Here is an 18,121-nt window from a genome sequence, read left to right as displayed (position 1 = left end):
TTACTTATGTAAACTCTAGAAGGAAGGGGATGAATCAGATTGGTCCACTTGATATTGATGGGTCAACTGTTGATGATCCTGCTCAGGTAGCTAACAAACTAAATGAATATTTTGCATCAACATTCACACATGAGGAGTTATTCAGCGAGGGGAATGCCAGAGGTGTATTCAACTCTAGCAGTAAGCTACAGAATCTTGAAATAACTGGGAGTAAAGTGGAGGAGAAACTGTTGAAGATAAACACAAGAAAGGCACCCGGGGTGGATGGGATCTATCCAGTTATATTAAAGGAGGCAGCAAAGGAAGTAAGCAAACCCTTAGCCATAATTATGAGAGCTTCCTTGGACTCAGGGGAGGTACCCATAGACTGGAAATGTGCAAATGTGACCCCAATTCACAAAGGAGGATCAAAGGCTGACACAAGTAATTATAGACCTGTGAGCTTAACTTCTGTTCCAGGAAAATTAATGGAGGCACTGGTTAAAGAAGCACTGCAGTATCATTTAGACAAGACTTCAGTTATAGCTCAGACACAGCATGGTTTTGTTAAGGGGAAGTCTTGCCTGACCAATTTGATTGGATACTATGATGCAGTCACAAAAGAACTGGATGCAGGGAATAGCTTTGATATTATATACTTGGATCTTAGAAAGGCTTTTGATACTGTTGCACATGGAAGACTGCTACACAAATTGGAGCAGTGTGACATTGGAGGCAAATTGCTGCTATGGATAAAGGGGTGGTTGAGGGGGAGAAGACAGAGAGTGGTAATCAATGGACACTGCTCATCGTGGACTAATGTTATTAGTGGAGTCCCTCAGGGCTCAGTGTTGGGTCCATTATTGTTTTCTGTATTTATAAATGATATTGATGATGGTATATCAAGCTTAATGTCCAAGTTTGCAGACGATACAAAGGTTGGCAGGGTTGTCAAGGACACTACTGATGCTATGCTGCTGCAACAGGATCTGGAAAGGTTGAGCAGATGGGCTGAGAGGTGGCAAATGAAGTTTAACATTGACAAATGTAAAGTACTACACATGGGAAACAGCAACCCCAGAGCAACGTATCAACTCTGTGGTACTACACTGACAGTGGTAGAGAATGAAAGGGACTTGGGGGGTGGTTGTGCAGGCAGATATGAAGTTCTCTGAGCAGTGCAGACGGGCTGCAAGAGTAGCTCATGGAGTATTGTCAATGATATACAGGAATTTTTCCAGCAGGGATAAGGAGATGATTATTCCCTTGTATAAGGCAATGGTCAGGCCACACCTAGAGTACTGTATACAGGTCTGGAGGCCTCATTTCAAGGATGTAGAGCTGCTGGAACGAGTACAGAGAAGGGCAACAAGATTAGTGAATGGAACAAAGGGGTGCTCTTACGAAGAAAGGCTTAAGTTTTGCAATCTGGAGACTAGGCACCAGCGAGGTGATCTGATTGAGGTGTATAAAGCCTTGAATGGTTTGAGCATGCTCAATGCTGATGGGATTCTTCCTCTAGCTCAGAAAAATCACCTGAGAGGGCATAAATTCAAATTGAGGAAAGACAGATGTAGGATAGACGTGCGGAAATTTGCCTTTAGCCAGCGGGTGGTTGGTTGGTGGAACAAACTTCCATCCCTTGTAGTGGAGGTTGATAGCCTAAATAAGTTTAAGGCTCAGCTGGACAGGTATTTTGAACGAACAGAGGGGTGAAGTGGAAGTGGGTTTTTTTTTTTTTTGGCTGATGCTGCATAAGCTTGCTTTCTTGCATCAAATGCCTCTACTAATGCTAATGCTAATTTGAAGCCATCATTTCTTCAGTAGCCATATGAAAAAGCTGTCTCAAATTTCATGGCCAGCAAATTTCAGCCATCATTGATAGTACAACAGTTGTCTTTGTACCAGTGTTGGATATGTCCTTATTCTTGTCTTGGTTTATGGAATCGTCATTAGAAAGCTCATAGCTCAGTCACCTTCTTTTTTGTCACAAATGAAAATATTTACATTTGCCAACTGTTTCATTAAAAATTTAATTTTCAGAAAAATTAATTTTCTGACCCAAACTTGTTGAATGATTGTCAGGAAATGAATACAAGGCCTGGCCGTGCTTTAAAAAGATGTTGAAACAGGTGAATTTGTTGTGAAGTCAGTCAGTCACATTGAAGTCTCACTGAATGGAACATGCAAGGTAGCCATGGTGATCGGTTTTGGTTCCCTAATTCATTATGATAAAAAAAAATTTTCGTTATTTGTGAAGTTAAGTAGAGATTAGCGTTAGTAGAGGCATTTGATGCAAGAAAGCAAGCTTATGCAGCATTAGCCAAAAAAAAAAAAAAAAAAACCACTTCCACTTCACCCCTCTGTTCGTTCAAAATACCTGTCCAGCTGAGCCTTAAACTTATTTAGGCTATCAACTTCCACGACAAGGGATGGAAGGCTGTTCCACCAACCAACCACTCGCTGGCTAAAGGCAAATTTCCACACATCTATCCTACATCTGTCTTTCCTCAATTTGAATTTATGCCCTCTCAGGTGATTATTCTGAGCGAGAGGAAGAATCCCATCAGCATTGAGCATGCTCAAACCATTCAATGCTTTATACACCTCTATCAGATCACCTCGCTGGTGCCTAGTCTCCAGACACTGTAATTTGCAAAACTTAAGCCTTTCTTCGTAAGAGCACCCCTTTGTTCCATTCACTAATCTTGTTGCCCTTCTCTGTACTCGTTCCAGCAGCTCTACATCCTTCTTGAAATGAGGCCTCCAGACCTGTATACAGTACTCTAGGTGTGGCCTGACCATTGCCTTATACAAGGGAATAATCACCTCCTTATCCCTGCTAGAAAAATTCCTATATATCATTAACAATACACCATGAGCTACTCTTGCAGCCCGTCTGCACTGCTCAGAGAACTTCATATCTGCCTGCACAACCACCCCCAGGTCCCTTTCATTCTCTACCACTGTCAGTGTAGTACCACAGAGTTGATACATTGCTCTGGGGTTGCTGTTTCCCATGTGTAGTACTTTACATTTGTCAATGTTAAACTTCATTTGCCACCTCTCAGCCCATCTGCTCAACCTTTCCAGATCCTGTTGCAGCAGCATAGTGTCAGTAGTGTCTTTGACAACCCTGCCTACTTTGTATCGTCTGCAAACTTCGACATTAAACTTGATATACCATCATCAATATCATTTATGAATACAGAAAACAATAATGGACCCAACACTGAGCCCTGAGGGACTCCACTAATAACATTAGTCCATGATGAGCAGTGTCCATTGATTACCACTCTCTGTCTTCTGCCCCTCAGCCACCCCTTTATCCACAGCAGCAATTTGCCTCCAATGTCACACTGCTCCAATTTGTGCAGCAGTCTTCCATGTGCAACAGTATCAAAAGCCTTTCTAAGATCCAAGTATATAATATCAAAGTAATTCCCTGCGTCCAGTTCCTTTGTGACTGCATCATAGTATCCAATCAAATTGGTCAGGCAAGACATCCCCTTAACAAAACCATGCTGTGTCCGAGCTATAACTGAAGTCTTGTCTAAATGATCCTGCAGTGCTTCTTTAACTAGTGCCTCCATTAATTTTCCTGGAACAGAAGTTAAACTCACAGGTCTATAATTGCTTTTGTCAGCCTTTGATCCTCCTTTGTGAATTGGGGTCACATTTGCACATCTCCAGTCTGCGGGTACCTCCCCTGAGTCCAAGGAAGCTCTCATAATTATGGCTAAGGGTTTGCTTACTTCCTCTGCTGCCTCCTTTAATATAACTGGATAGATCCCATCCACCGCAGGTGCCTTTCTTGTGTTTATCTTCAACAGTTTCTCCTCCACTTTACTCTCAGTTATTACAAGATTCTCTAGCTTACTGCTAGAGTTGAATACACCCCTGGCTTTCCCCTCGCTAAATAACTCCTCATGTGTGAATGTCGATGCAAAATTTTCATTTAGTTTGTTAGCTACCTGAGCAGGATCATCAACAGTTGACCCATCGATATCAAGTGGACCAATCTGATTCATCCCCTTCCTTCTAGAGTTTACATAAATAAAGAACTCTTTGCTGTTTTTCTTTGCATCCCTTGCCAAAGATTTCTCGTACTCTGCCTTCGCCTGCCTAACCTCCTTTGTAACTAGGTTACAGATCAACTTGTATCTATCATAGGCTTCTGTGTCATGTGTTAATTTGTATGTATCCCATGCATGTTTCTTCTCTGCCATATGCCTCATCAGTTCATCTGACATCTATTTAGGCCTAAACCTTGAACAATATTTCTTAGTTGGTATGTAAAGCCTAGTAGCTTCCAAGATAAGTTCTTTGAATGCTTCCCATTTTGCATTTGCTGTTGGTAACATCATCAGTTGGTCCCACTGTATAGAATTTAAATACTGTCTCAGTCCATCGTAGTCGCCTTTACGAAAGCAATAACCCTTCCCTTTACCCCTAATGGTAGTTACCTCTTTGAGTAAATCCCACTGCAGCACACTGTGATCACTGCCACCTAGTGGTTCATTTATCTGCAGATTCTTAATGCATGAAGAATCACTGCTGGTAATCAAATCAAGAGTATTCCTCCCTCTAGTTGCCTCCCGAACATGCTGATGTAGAAAACAATCATCCAATAAATCCACAAAACCCTTGCTAGTGTGTGAGTGACCAGCCCCCAAACTGCAGTCAATATCTGGGAAATTAAAATCTCCCATTATAAGACTCTCTGATTTACTGGCCCACTCTATTTCCCTGTACAGTTTCTTATTATACTCATCAGAGTCATTAGGCCTATAGCACACTCCTACTCTCAATTTTGATCTCCCAATGCTTATGTCACACCAAACTGACTCGACACTGCACTGTCCAGCGATGTCCACTGGCTTCACTTCCTTGGATTTTATGTATTTCTTAACTAATAGCATAACCCCTCCTCCCTTCCTATCCAGTCTATCCTTTCTGTAGACGTTGTACTCCCCAAATTCCAGTTCTGCATTCCTTATATCTGTGTGACACCAAGTCTCTGATATCCCAACAATATCTGTCTTTGATGTTTTGAGCAATACCTCAAATTCATCAAATTTATTTACTAAACTCCTAGCATTGGTGTACACGCAATATACATGCACCTATTTCTATTCTTAGACGATGATCATGGACTATTTAGTAATAATAAAATAATAACATTTACCAAGTTATCAATGTTGGGATGTACTTCCACTTAATTCCACAACATTGGGATGTACACTATAAAAAATATAAATAAGTTTTTATTAATTTGATTTTAATGAATTTGGAAAGCTGGACAAACAACTTAAAAGAGCTAAATATAAAAATTCATGAGAATTCATCCTTTAGGAGTCAAGTTATTACATGTGGATGGACAGAAAAAGGAATAATAATTGTCAGATTTCTATTATTCCAATTTTAATGAAATTTGGGAAGGCTCTACAGATCTTTCTTAAAGGCCCAAATATAAAATTGCACAAAAATCCATCCACTGGAAGTTGAGTGGAATTTGTGTATGGCAGTTCTTGTCAAGGTAGCAGGAATGGGTACCTACAAGGGAAATGAGCTAACCTATAACCCAATGTAGTAAAAGATTCCTAAGAATATTCCAAATGAATCCCAAATTTTTGAAGAGAACACTGAGCTGTTTCAGATTTACAGCAGAGTTTTTTGTGTGAGAGAACTGGATTGGGTATGTGGGAGGTTATGAATTTGGAATTGAGCCTAAAACCCCAGGGAAGGTTCCCTGGGGTTTTAGGCTCAATTCCAAACAGACACACACACACACACACACACACAGAAATTTTTTTCCTTCTCAAGTAATGCCCAGATATCTGAAACACTTTCATATATAGATAGCTTGAGATAGGTGTGGAGGAGGGTGAATTACCACCAAACTTCCATTGGTCTTGATTTTCATGAAATTTAGAATGATATAAATATTTCTAGGAGATTTAAACTTAAAATTTCATGAAAATCCATCCACTCAGATTAAGTTTGTGGATGGACCCACTGAGATGATGAAGCATTTCACATATCTATGAACATGCCTAAAAACCATAGCGCTAACCCAGTGTTTATCCAGTAGCTGAACCTCCAGGTTTTGGCCAGTGGATCTGAGAACTATTTTCTCACTAAAATACAGTATCACTACCATTATAATCAGCATCTTGTAGATATGAAGAATAATTTTGGTGCAACAATTGATCTGCTTTAGTGGGGATCAGACCCAGTACCATTACCAACTGTTCGAATCATGTATATTTTTCTTAAAAATTGATCAAGAAAGACAAACTCAGTATAGACTAATAAAACCAGTTACAATGGTTTTAATGCTATAGTTCTTAGTGATGTTGCGGTTGGCTTAGAGGAATCACTTCTGAGGTTTCTTTTAACCACTGGCAGTGAAATAGAAGTTGATGGTGAATGGTATTGCTGTCATTAAAAAGGATTCAAAAATCTGACTAATTTGACTTGTAGTTCAAAAATAATGATGATAATGATATCAGTAATATAATGCTACCAATAGAGCAGTGTCATAAATTCAGCTTTTACAATGCTTAAAGATACAGAAATTAAAAAAAATCAAGTCCAAAATATGACAGAACTAATGTGTGTTTTTTTTTTTTTTTTTTACCACAAAAACGCTGACATGATCACCAGTGGTGGGCTTCTGTTTCAACACTTCCATGAAGTATGTGTACACCCTTTTGCTGACATGGTAAAAAAACACTTGGATATGTTGATTTTATGCCATGTGTAATTTTCACTTTTAGTATGTTGCTAACATACTAGAAATGAAATATAATATGCTAATTTACTCTGATCAAATTGTTAAATAAAATTTTTATTATAAATGTAATAAAAAATATATATAATATATTCATTAAAATACAAATACTATCTACAATTAACCCTCCATCACTCCTGCCCCTAAACGGAACAGTTTCACTTGTATGGGGTTTGTGAGACACCACACTGTTTTAATTATTAAAAAGTTTAAATTTTTTACCAAATTGAAAATGATGTTCTATTAATTATGATTTGCTAAACTCAGTTACAAAATATCAAACAAAAATAAATGAGAGAAATGAATAATAATGTTTTTATCATTTTTTTAGAATTTTCTAGTTCACTTATCTCCATAATTGAAACTCAGATGCTTGTGTTGCAATTGGCAGAAACAATGTGAATGTTATCTGTATTTTGTCAGTTCTTTGCATTTAGTTTTTGCAAAGCTCTGTGGCAAGATTAGATGATTGTTGTTGGTATCTCAGAGATGCCATATGGGAATGGGGGTTGCCTAGAAGAAAGATGCATTTGCTGAGCTGGCATCTGTTAAATGGGAAAAAAAATATTAAATGCTCATGAGTTATAGTAGTAGTAATGGCAAATGATGCAAGAAAGTGAGCTTATATTTTGCTGTATTGTTGTTGTGTTAGCCTGTGGAATCCCACTACTGGGCAAAGGCCTCCCCTGACTTCCTCCATTCATCTTGGTTTAATGCTAGTCTTGTCCAAGTGTAGCCCATAATTAATGTTAACTCATCTCTCTCCTGGTTTTCTGTTTTCCTCTATTTCTTTTTAGCTTGTATAGCATGAACAAAAAAAAAAAAAAAACACAGTTCACCCATCCATACTCTCCAAGAATTTTTCTAGTTCTACCTTGAATTTATTTCACCCATCCACTTCCACAACAACAGATAAACCCTGTTCCAACAATCAACCACCTGCTGGCTGAAGGCAAACTTCTGCACGTCTATCCTTTCTGAACTTGAATTTATGCTCCCTCGTGTGTAGTTTCAGTAAGTGGAAGAATACTATTAACAGTCAGCTTACTCAATCCATTCAAGGCTTTACACACCTCAATTAGATCATCCCACAGGTGCCTAGTCTACAGAAGCTGCAAATTGCAGAACTGGAGCCTTTTTAGAGAAGAGCATCCTTTTGTTCCGTTCACCAATCTGGATGCCCTCTGCACTTATTTCAGCAGATCTGCATCCTTCCTAAAGTGAGGCCTGCAGACCTGTATATATTGAAATGAAACCAAATATACTGTATAACCAGTTCAGAGAATATTGGTGGGAAAAGGTACATATGAGGATCTGATTTCATTTACAAATTTAAGAGTGGCATCTCTCAGATGCCACATTAGCAACAGAGGTTAAAAGGAAGAATTGCAAGCATTGTAATTTATCTAGTTCTGGAGACCCCTTTATACACATTGGACCAGTATTGGAAACAAGGATTGGGAAGGGGGATGAGAAAGCATAACAATATGTTTAGGTTGTCTTGGAACACATTGTAGTTTTGCAACATATGGCTTATGTGGACTACATGGTCAATTGTGATCAATGGTACTTGATTATTTTAATGAACGTCATACTAAAGATTGTGATTAATGGATATCCTTCAGATTGGTGTAATGTTAGAAGTTGGGATCTCCCAAGGATTGGTTTTTGGACTGCTGTTGATAATTTTCATAAATGACATTGACAAAGGGATTAGAGGGTGTGAGGTCAAAATTTGCAGATAATGTGAAGATTGGGAAAGTCAAAAATTATGATGCAGGTAGATATCAAGTTCTCTAAGCAGTGTAAACATGCAGCCAGGAAAGCCCATGGTGTCATATTGATGATTTATTAAACAGCTTGTATGGATAGGGAGGTCATAATCCCACTGTATAAAGCAAAAAACCCTAGGGCTCACATCTGGTGAGTATGGGCTTGGCACACCCAGGGTCCTGAGCTGGATATCATCATTCTACTCTTTCTTGGTGATTCCTTTCTACTTCTGACTCTTATTTTCTCTCTCTCTCAGGGTAATTCAGAAATTTTTTTTTTTTTTTTTTTTTTGGCTGGTGTAACATAAGCCTCAGGCTTTCTTGCACCATATGGCTAATAATAATAATTGTAAGAATGCACTTGGAATAAATACTGTGTCCAAGTATGGAAACCTCATCTAAAAAAATACCCACTGAGCTTCTTGAAGGGGTCCAAAGACAGACAACCCATGTATTGAGATCTGCAAAAAGGCAATCATATTAGCAAAGACTTTGTGGGTTACAGAACTTGGCAATCAGGCTCCTTATTGGGGAACTGATTGAAGTCTATAAGGCTCTGAGAGGGGATAGTAAAATGAATGAAGGCAAAATTTTCACTTATAAAGGATTCCAGAATGAGGGGCTATAAATTCAAATTATGGGGGAAGAGGTTTAAACTTGATTGCAGGAAGTTTTTTTAGTTGTTGATTATTGGATCAAGTTAACTCCTTGAATAGTTGAGGCTGATAGCTTGGAAAAATAAAAAGGTCAACTAGATAGTTATGTGTGAGGAGGGTGCACAGTCTATTTTCTTATCTATTTTTTTATATATTTTCTTTTTTTTTTATGTTTCTATGTATTTTTATTATTTTTGATTTATTTATTATTATTTTTATTCTTTATTATTTATTTATTATTATTTATTTTTTTATTTTTTTTTGGCTGGTACAACAAAATCCTATGGCTTCCTTTTACTATATGGCTATTACTAATATCTACTAATAAGTTAGATACAGTACATAAGTTGAAAACATTTTATTCTTGCCCATTTTACTTTCAAAAGGTAATACTGTACTTTATATGTTACAGAATAAGCCTTAAGATCAAGATATGCATTTATAAATTGAATGTCAGGCACAAAAAATTGTTTGTTTATGAGATGGGAAGTTTGTAAACTGGAATCAAAAGTTCATATAACAATTGGAAGTTCACTGTATTTTCACTAAATTCACATCTCATTTAATGTTTTTGTTTCTCTAACCTGGTATACTTTATATTTGATTAGGTTAAGTTTGCATAAGTGGAAAGGTAGTAGAATTCAGTCAGATTTTGTGCAATTGAGTAGTTTCCCTATAAAAATGGAAACCATTAACAACTGTTTAATGCTTGACTCTACTTCCCTAACCTAACTGTATACAACTGGTTCATTATTATTTTTAGCCATATGGTGTGAGGAAGCCTGAGGCTTATGCTGCACCAGCCAAAAAACAAAATTGATTACACACACACACAGAGAGAGAGAGAAGTAGGAGGGAATTATCAAAAATGATGATTCTAGCTCAAGACCCTGAGTGTGCCAATCCCATACTCACGAGATGAGCCCCTGGGGTAGGTTAGAGAAATATGCAGACGTGTCTGGTTAATAGAATACATTCAGATTTCATACAAATGAGCAGTTTACTCACTGCTGTTAAAAACTACTCTGCTCATTGTGGGACTATACAGTACATTGTAGTCATTAGAAATTTCTCTGACCGAACTATATGTATTAGGTTACGTTAGGGAGATTATAGTTATTTTGGTTAGTTTTTTAGTAGCTTGTGATTAGTAGTCAAAATTTGTGAATAAGAAGCTCATAATGGAGAAGTACATGCACAAAAAGTTTCTGATGGAGCGGGCTGCCGATAGTGTCAATATGTTCTCTGTTTACCTCTATTTGCATTAGGTCAAAGCAGGTGTCAGTGTTGTTAATCTGAACATTAAACTTTAAGGTATTAATATGGTGGCTTAGATCAGTGGACATGTAGCAGGAAAGAAGTTTACTGATAGGGTTTTTGTTGATCTCGCCTTCACCTTTGACATGCGTTTTCTGGCAGACTTAGTTTGCTCTTTGCTATGCACATAACTGTGACTTCTGTTAGCCCATTTGCAGTAAGTTTTATAGTGTAATATGCCCCATGCTTTTGCTCTAAATTTACATGAATTTTATTGGTATTTGACTGTGAAAAATTAATATGAAATTAATTTCTTTTACTTCATAAAATATGAAACATTGATTTTCCAAATATGTCTGAAAATTAAATTTGTTTTTGAATACAAATACTGATCTATTCAGAAGATAGCTTTCTAAGTAGATAATGTAAGAAAAAGCTCAGATAAATACAAATTATAGTTTAATAAATATTTGTGAATGTCTTATAATTAGGATCATATTTTTTTTTATTAGTAAGACGAAAGATGGTTGACAGAAAGCTGACATGCCCTTCTCCATCACCCTTGGAAGATCCACAAACTCCAAAAGCACAACTGATTTCTTCGTTAAAGAGTACACTTTTTATTTTGGGTACTGCATTGGTGGTTTTTGTTGCTTTCAGGAATACTCTTACATGGTAAAAGATATTCATTAATAAATGTTTTATGCAAGAATATTTTTAAGATACAGACCAAGCCATAAGTTACTTAACACTTTTATTTCAGTTTGTAACCAAACATAATTTTCAACAATCTTTTGAATTGGAGTCTTTTTTTTGCCTCAATACATTAAAAGCATTCTTTTATGCACATGCTGCCATGCTTTTGCAGTTAGTACAGAATTAATTTTAGAAGATTCCCTAGCAGTGAATGCTTTCAGAATGTCCAAAGATCTAGGTTTGTGGTTACACATCTCTTCTTTCAAATAACCCCCTCAGGAAAAAGTCTGGATGGGTTAAATCAAAAGATCTTGGAGGCCACCCAGCAGGTCCTCACTGACCCATCCATTTGGTGGGGAATTTTTTAAAAAAAATTCCCTTAAAAAAGAATAATGTGCTGGTGCCGTACCCTCCATAAAATTGAGCATTTCTCTGTAGCTTGGCATATTACTGTAACATGAAAGGCGTCACTCTGAAGTGATATTGCCCTCAAAAAAGAATTGTCCAACCAGTCCTAAGCAGATTCCCTTCCTGTAGAAGGAACTAGGAACATTTAACTGACTGTTTGCAATGTGGTTTTATCACAAGCCACATTTATCACATAGCAGAACTATGGCAATTAACATTGCAATTAACACTGGAATTTATGTCCAGAGTGTTTTAAAATTCTTATAATTAAAGTTTGTGACAGTTTGAATTCAGATGATAGCATTATTGTGTTGACTTTTGTGGACTGTTCTGTAGAGCTCCATCTTTGTTCAGCATTTGTAGTTTAGATAGAATATGATGTTGGCACCTCTGGAAAGGAGGGGAGGGGTGTCTAAAATACTCACAGTTCTCTCAACTGGTTTTTATTCAGGGAACAGAGTCAGTCTTTTGGCCATTCTCCATGGATAATGTTCACACTACTTAATTTGTATGGTGCACTATGGCCAAGGCTGCTATTGTGCCATGACTCCCCTCCCCCAAAAAATACTAAGTTGGTAGAAAAGCTTCGCTATTAGAATTCTTTCTTGTTTATCTATCTAACAAATTTTAAAAGATTCCTACAAAAAAAAAAAAAAAAAGAATAAATAGGAGCCTATGAATGAAAGATTTAATGACACTCATTTAGAAAAATGTGACTTGCATTGTGTATGTATACATACAAGTAGGATATTGCTATATGAGTTGCATTTCTGCTTTCAGAACAAAAGGGAATGTTAAGTTTTTGATTTTCTTGTAATTTCTTAAAATTCTCAATAAAAGACTTCATTGTGAAGAGAAGGAATTTTCTTTCAGCTCACATGCAATTGTTGTCTATTTCAAACCACCTTCAAGTCCATCAGTAATCCCAGAGAATTATTAGAAAAACTACAGTACACAAATATGCAATAAGGCGATGTGCTGGTGAGTATTCAGTTCAATATTCCTTAGCACTTCCAGAAGAAAATTCTCTGGTTGTCTGGTAGCTCCCTTATATAACAAAACATGCCCACTAAGGTTTGGAGTGAGGAGTGATCTTACAAATTCTTGTTGTACAATATTAGCATTAGTAGAGGCATTTGATGCAAGAAAGCAAGCTTATGCAGCATCAGCCAAAAAAAAAAAAAAAAATAAATAAAAAATAACCACTTCCACTTCACCCCTCTGTTCGTTCGAAATACCTGTCCAGCTGAGCCTTAAACTTATTTAGGCTATCAACTTCCACGACAAGGGATGGAAGTCTGTTCCACCAACCAACCACCCGCTGGCTAAAGGCAAATTTCCTCACGTCTATCCTACATCCGTCTTTCCTCAATTTGAATTTATGCCCTCTCAGGTGATTATTCTGAGCAAGAGGAAGGATCCCATCAGCATTGAGCATGCTCAAACCATTCAAGGCTTTATACACCTCTATCAGATCACCTCGCTGGTGCCTAGTCTCCAGACACTGTAATTTGCAGAACTTAAGCCTTTCTTCGTAAGAGTACCCCTTTGTTCCATTCACCAATCTTGTTGCCCTTCTCTGTACTCGTTCCAGCATCTCTACATCCTTCTTGAATTGAGGCCTCCAGACCTGTATACAGTACTCTGGGTGTGGCCTGACCATTGCCTTATACAAGGGAATAATCACCTCCTTATCCCTGCTAGAAAAATTCCTATATATCATCGACAATACACCATGAGCTACTCTTGCAGCCCGTCTACACCGCTCAGAAAACTTCATATCTGCCTGCACAACCACCCCCAGGTCCCTTTCATTCTCTACCACTGTCAGTGTAGTACCACAGAGTTGATACGTTGCTCTGGGGTTGCTGTTTCCCATATGTAATACTTTACATTTGTCAATATTAAACTTCATTTGCCACCTCTCAGCCCATCTGCTCAACCTTTCCAGATCCTGTTGCAGTAGCATAGTGTCAGTAGTGTCCTTGACAACCCTGCCAACCTTCGTATCGTCTGCAAACTTGGACATTAAGCTTGATATACCATCATCAATATCATTTATAAATACAGAAAACAATAATGGACCCAATACTGAACCCTGAGGGACTCCACTAATAACATTAGTCCACGATGAGCAGTGTCCATTGATTACCACTCCCTGTATCCCATTCCTGTAGAAGCAGTCTCTCCTGTTAACAAGTACAGACCAGGCTGAAAAAAATTCTACCCCTTGAGCCTTGCACAGTCTTTCCAGGGCCGAATTGATCGACAGGGCTCTCATCATATACTCCCTCCTATCGTGTCTGGGCAGAATTGCAGACACTTTCAAATTCAACCCTAATTCACGGCTTTTTTTCAACAGTGACCTGTACTTGTTAAGTAATTCCGCCGGTCTCCTACTCTTAATATCATTAGTGCCAACGTGTACAACTATATCACCTTTTGTGCCCTTAAAAGATGCTATCCGGTCTATAACGTCATCAACTTTGCCCCTGGGAGACATACCCTGGTCCTTTATCTAACTCAGGAAAAGACACACATCAAACTAAAACCAGTGAATCGACCAACACTCCAATCAGCATCCCAACTGATACTCTGACAATCCTGCATGACAAAGAAAAATTAAAAACTACTAAAGACAACAAGAAACCTGAATCATCCATCAATAGCATGGAAGTAGATGTACACTCAGATCATGAAGAACCCATACTAGAACTTCATGCAAATGACACTATGGATATTGGACGCCCCAGCTTACCAAAAAAAGACCGGAAAAAGTGCTCCTCAAACAAAGAACAGTCAGATGAATCATCCTCAACTAAAACTGAATGAATCACAGTATCTTACAATGGAATTGCAGAGGTTTTCATTGCAACACTGACGATATTCAATGCCTAATTAACCGATATTCTCCAGTTGCCTTCTGTCTACAGGAAACTTACCTAACCTCACAAATTTCTCCTTCGATAAAGAACTATTGCCTTTATCGAAGAGATCGAAATACAGCTAATGCTGCCCACGGTGGTGTAGCAATCCTAGTAAACTCGAAGATCCCAACTAAACATATCCCACTCCAAACTGAAATAGAAGCTGTTGCTGTTCGTGTAATTCTCCATAGTGCAATAACACTTGTTTTAATCTACCTACCACCAAACTGTACTTACTCTTTAAAATATCTTGAAGACCTCTTTATACAGATACCTCCACCTCTCTGTATATTAGGGGACTTTAACGGGCACCACCCATTATGGGGCTCTCCTAAATTGGATAGACTGGGCCGACTAATTGAAAGCTTTTTAGAGGCACTAAATCTCACCATACTCAATACTGGTGCACCGACACATGTACAGCTCCCAGCAGGACACACTTCAGCAATAGATCTCTCAATTCGTTCACCAGTACTAGTCCCAACCATAGTGGTATGTAATAAATGATCCCATGGGCAGTGACCACTTCCCAATAGTGAGCAACTTTCTGAAAGCAAAGACTCCTTTAACTCAACCCTGCAGAAAGTGGAAATTTGTCCGAGCAGACTGGGCAAAATTTCAGTCATCAATCGACCTTGATGAAGAAAAAATCCGCCTCCAGCATATTGATGATGTGACAGATTACATCACGTCACATCTTCTAAATGTGGCTAAAGACACAATACCACTATCAAATCCCCGAGCCGAAAGCATTATAATTACTGGTGGAATGACAAATGCACCACAGCAAAGAGAGCAAAAAATAAAGCCTGGAATTTGTTTCGACAATGTCTGAGCACAGTCAATCTCATTAATTATAAGAAATTAAGGGCAAAAGCACGCTTCATACAAAAGCAAGCAAAGAAAGAAACCTGGACCCGTTTTGCATCCAGTTTTCACAGAAATACTGATCCCAAAATAATATGGAAAAAAATTAGACAGCTGTCTGGTAAGTTTCCTACCATACCTTCTCCAATCCTCCCTTGGAATGGGAAAGATCTCTCTAATCCTGTAGATATAGCTAATGCTTTAGGCAATACTTTTGCAGAAATCTCAGCAACATCAGCCTATACTACCGCATTCCAAAGAATTAAAAACACTAAAGAAAAGCATGCTATTCATTTTCACACTGCCCGTCTTCTCCCATATAACAAACCTCTGCAATATTCTGAACTTTTACATGTCATTAAAACCACCTGCAATGGTACTGTCGGGCCAGATGGAATTTATTATGTCATGCTACAACATCTTGATGACAAAGCTTTGCATATTTTCTAAAAATATCGCATATTTTTAGAAAATGTTTTTCCAGCTTCTTGGCATCACTCTACAATTTTGGCATTCCTGAAGCCTGTAAAAGATCCATCCAACCCCAATGGCTATAGACCCATATATCTCTCAAGCTGCCTCAGCAAAATTCTTGAGAAAATTATCCACAGAAGACTCGTCTGGATCATTGAGTCGGAACAGCTAATGAGCCGTAGTCAATATGGCTTTCGTCAAAACAGGTCATGCTTAGATCTTATGGTCAAGGCTGAATTTGCCATTTGTAATGCTTTTGTCAAACATGAACATCTAGTAATGGTTTCAATAGTCATACAGAAGGGTTTTGATACCACATGGCGGTATGGTATACTTAGTGATCTTTACCTTCTCGGACTACGAGGCAACCTTCCTATATTTGTTCAGAACTTTCTACATACTAGATCATTTCAAGTTTGATACTAACATGCCCTTTCTGCAACATTCATCCAGAAAAAAGTTGTTCCACAGGGATCAGTACTGAGTGCCACTCTTTTTGCTCTGAGAATAGATTCTATCACTAAGCAGCTTCCAAATACAGTTGAGACTTACCTTTATGCAGATGACCTTTCCATCTCCTGTCATTCTCAAAACATGAGGTCTATCAAAAGACAGCTTCAGATATCACTTAATAAAATTCAACAATGGGCGAGCCTCATCGGCTCTCGCAGCAGAAAACAGTTGCTATTCATTTTTGTAGACAACGCAAACTTCATCCAGATCCTGAACTTCAAATTTCTAACGTCTCCATCCTGGTCACCAGCAACATCCGATTTCTAGGATTAACCCTTGACAACAAGTTAAATTTCCTAGATCATATTAAAAATGTACGGACTTCCTGTCTAAAAAAGTTAAACATACTCAGAGGTTTATCTGTCCAAACGTGGGGTGCAGATCGTACTTCCCTTCTTCGGTTATAAAGGGCATTAATCAAATCCCATCTCGATTATGGTGCTCCAATCTATGATTCTGCCAGAAAGAGTGCATTACACTGGCTTGATCCTATTCAACACAGTGCATTCAGAACGTTGCCAGCACAGTCTCTACATTGATGCTCATGAGCCCCCACTAACTTTACGCAGGAAAACACTGTTTCTGAAATATGCTGTCAAGATACAAAGTTGTGCCTCTCATCCCGTTCAGTCATACCTTTTCAACCCACCATTAGAAAACCTATACAGAAACGAACCTAGCATAGTAAAACCAGCTTCGCCTTCTTGAACTGATGCAGGTTTGGAATATTTCCATCCATTCCGTAAAGCAGGTAGCAACTTGTACTCAACCACCATGGGCTCCTCCTCCTCTTCCAAACTGTGACATTTACCTCTGTCAGTGGAGAAAGAATACTTTGCAAGCATCAAACGTCAACCAAATTCTTGCAGTTCACACTCAAAGATATACTGATTTCCCCCCAATTTATATAGGTGGCTCTAAATCTAATTCAAATGTTGGAGCAGCTGCAGTGTTTCCGAATACAATTGTATCAGTTTCCCTTCCATCAGAATTTAGTATATTTTCTGCTGAATTATATGCAATCAAACTAGCTTTAGAAAATCTCTATTCTGACTGTTCCTTAAAATCTGTTATTTACACTGATTCCCTCAGCTCAATCATGTCGTTATATAATTCCTCAGATAAAGTTCACCCTGTTCTAGATAAAATCAGAAGCTTATTACTGCAAATTAAAGAACGCAACCAACTGGTCACTTTTTGCTGGATTCCAGCACATTCTGGTATTTTAGGCAATGAACTGGCCGATAAAGCTGCAAAAAATCCAACTACCTTAGATTTAACCAATATCCCTGTTCCAGCATCAGATTATGCACCAACTGTTCATGCTGTTTGCCTATCACAATGGACAGCACTCTGGCACTCTCAGACTAATAAGAAACTCTTTCAGTTTAAACATGATCCGAAAATTTGGCGCTCCAGTATCCGTACATCGAGACGAGAAGAAGTAGTCCTTTCAAGGGCAAGAATAGGACATACCCATTTGACCCACCTTCATTTACTCACAGGAGATGATCCACCACAATGTACACATTGTTTTAACAATTTGACTGTAAAACATATTCTTATTGGCTGTCCCTATTATAAACAAGACAGAACTTCATCCTTGATCTCACTGGTTAATCTTCATAAACCAATAACTCTTGAAAATCTCATTGGTGATAAGGCAAATATTTCTGAATTTTTTGTCTTCCTCAGGCAAACTGGGCTTTTTAATTATTTCTGATTTCAGATTTTCTTCTGATTTATGGAAAACTCATGTTTTAATATAATAAGTGA

General features: G+C 38.1%; 1 protein-coding gene across 2 annotated transcripts in view; it reads left to right on the top strand.

Moving 5' to 3' along the window:
- LOC150080752 (fatty acid hydroxylase domain-containing protein 2) overlaps nucleotides 1–18,121 on the top strand; it is a 112,412-nt gene that overhangs the window by 22,013 nt on the left and 72,278 nt on the right. For both annotated transcript variants that reach the window (XM_090380970.1, XM_090380969.1), the window contains exon 2: nucleotides 10,973–11,135. In XM_090380970.1, coding sequence (XP_090237096.1) covers nucleotides 10,984–11,135 — 152 coding nt within the window. In that variant the 5' untranslated portion in view covers nucleotides 10,973–10,983. The remainder of the gene's footprint in view (nucleotides 1–10,972; nucleotides 11,136–18,121) is intronic.

Source organism: Mastigoproctus giganteus, chromosome 9, assembly GCF_048544385.1.
Source record: "Mastigoproctus giganteus isolate SK-2022 chromosome 9, ASM4854438v1, whole genome shotgun sequence".
Taxonomy (NCBI): domain Eukaryota; kingdom Metazoa; phylum Arthropoda; class Arachnida; order Uropygi; family Thelyphonidae; genus Mastigoproctus; species Mastigoproctus giganteus.
This window is presented reverse-complemented; position numbering and strand designations above follow the sequence as displayed.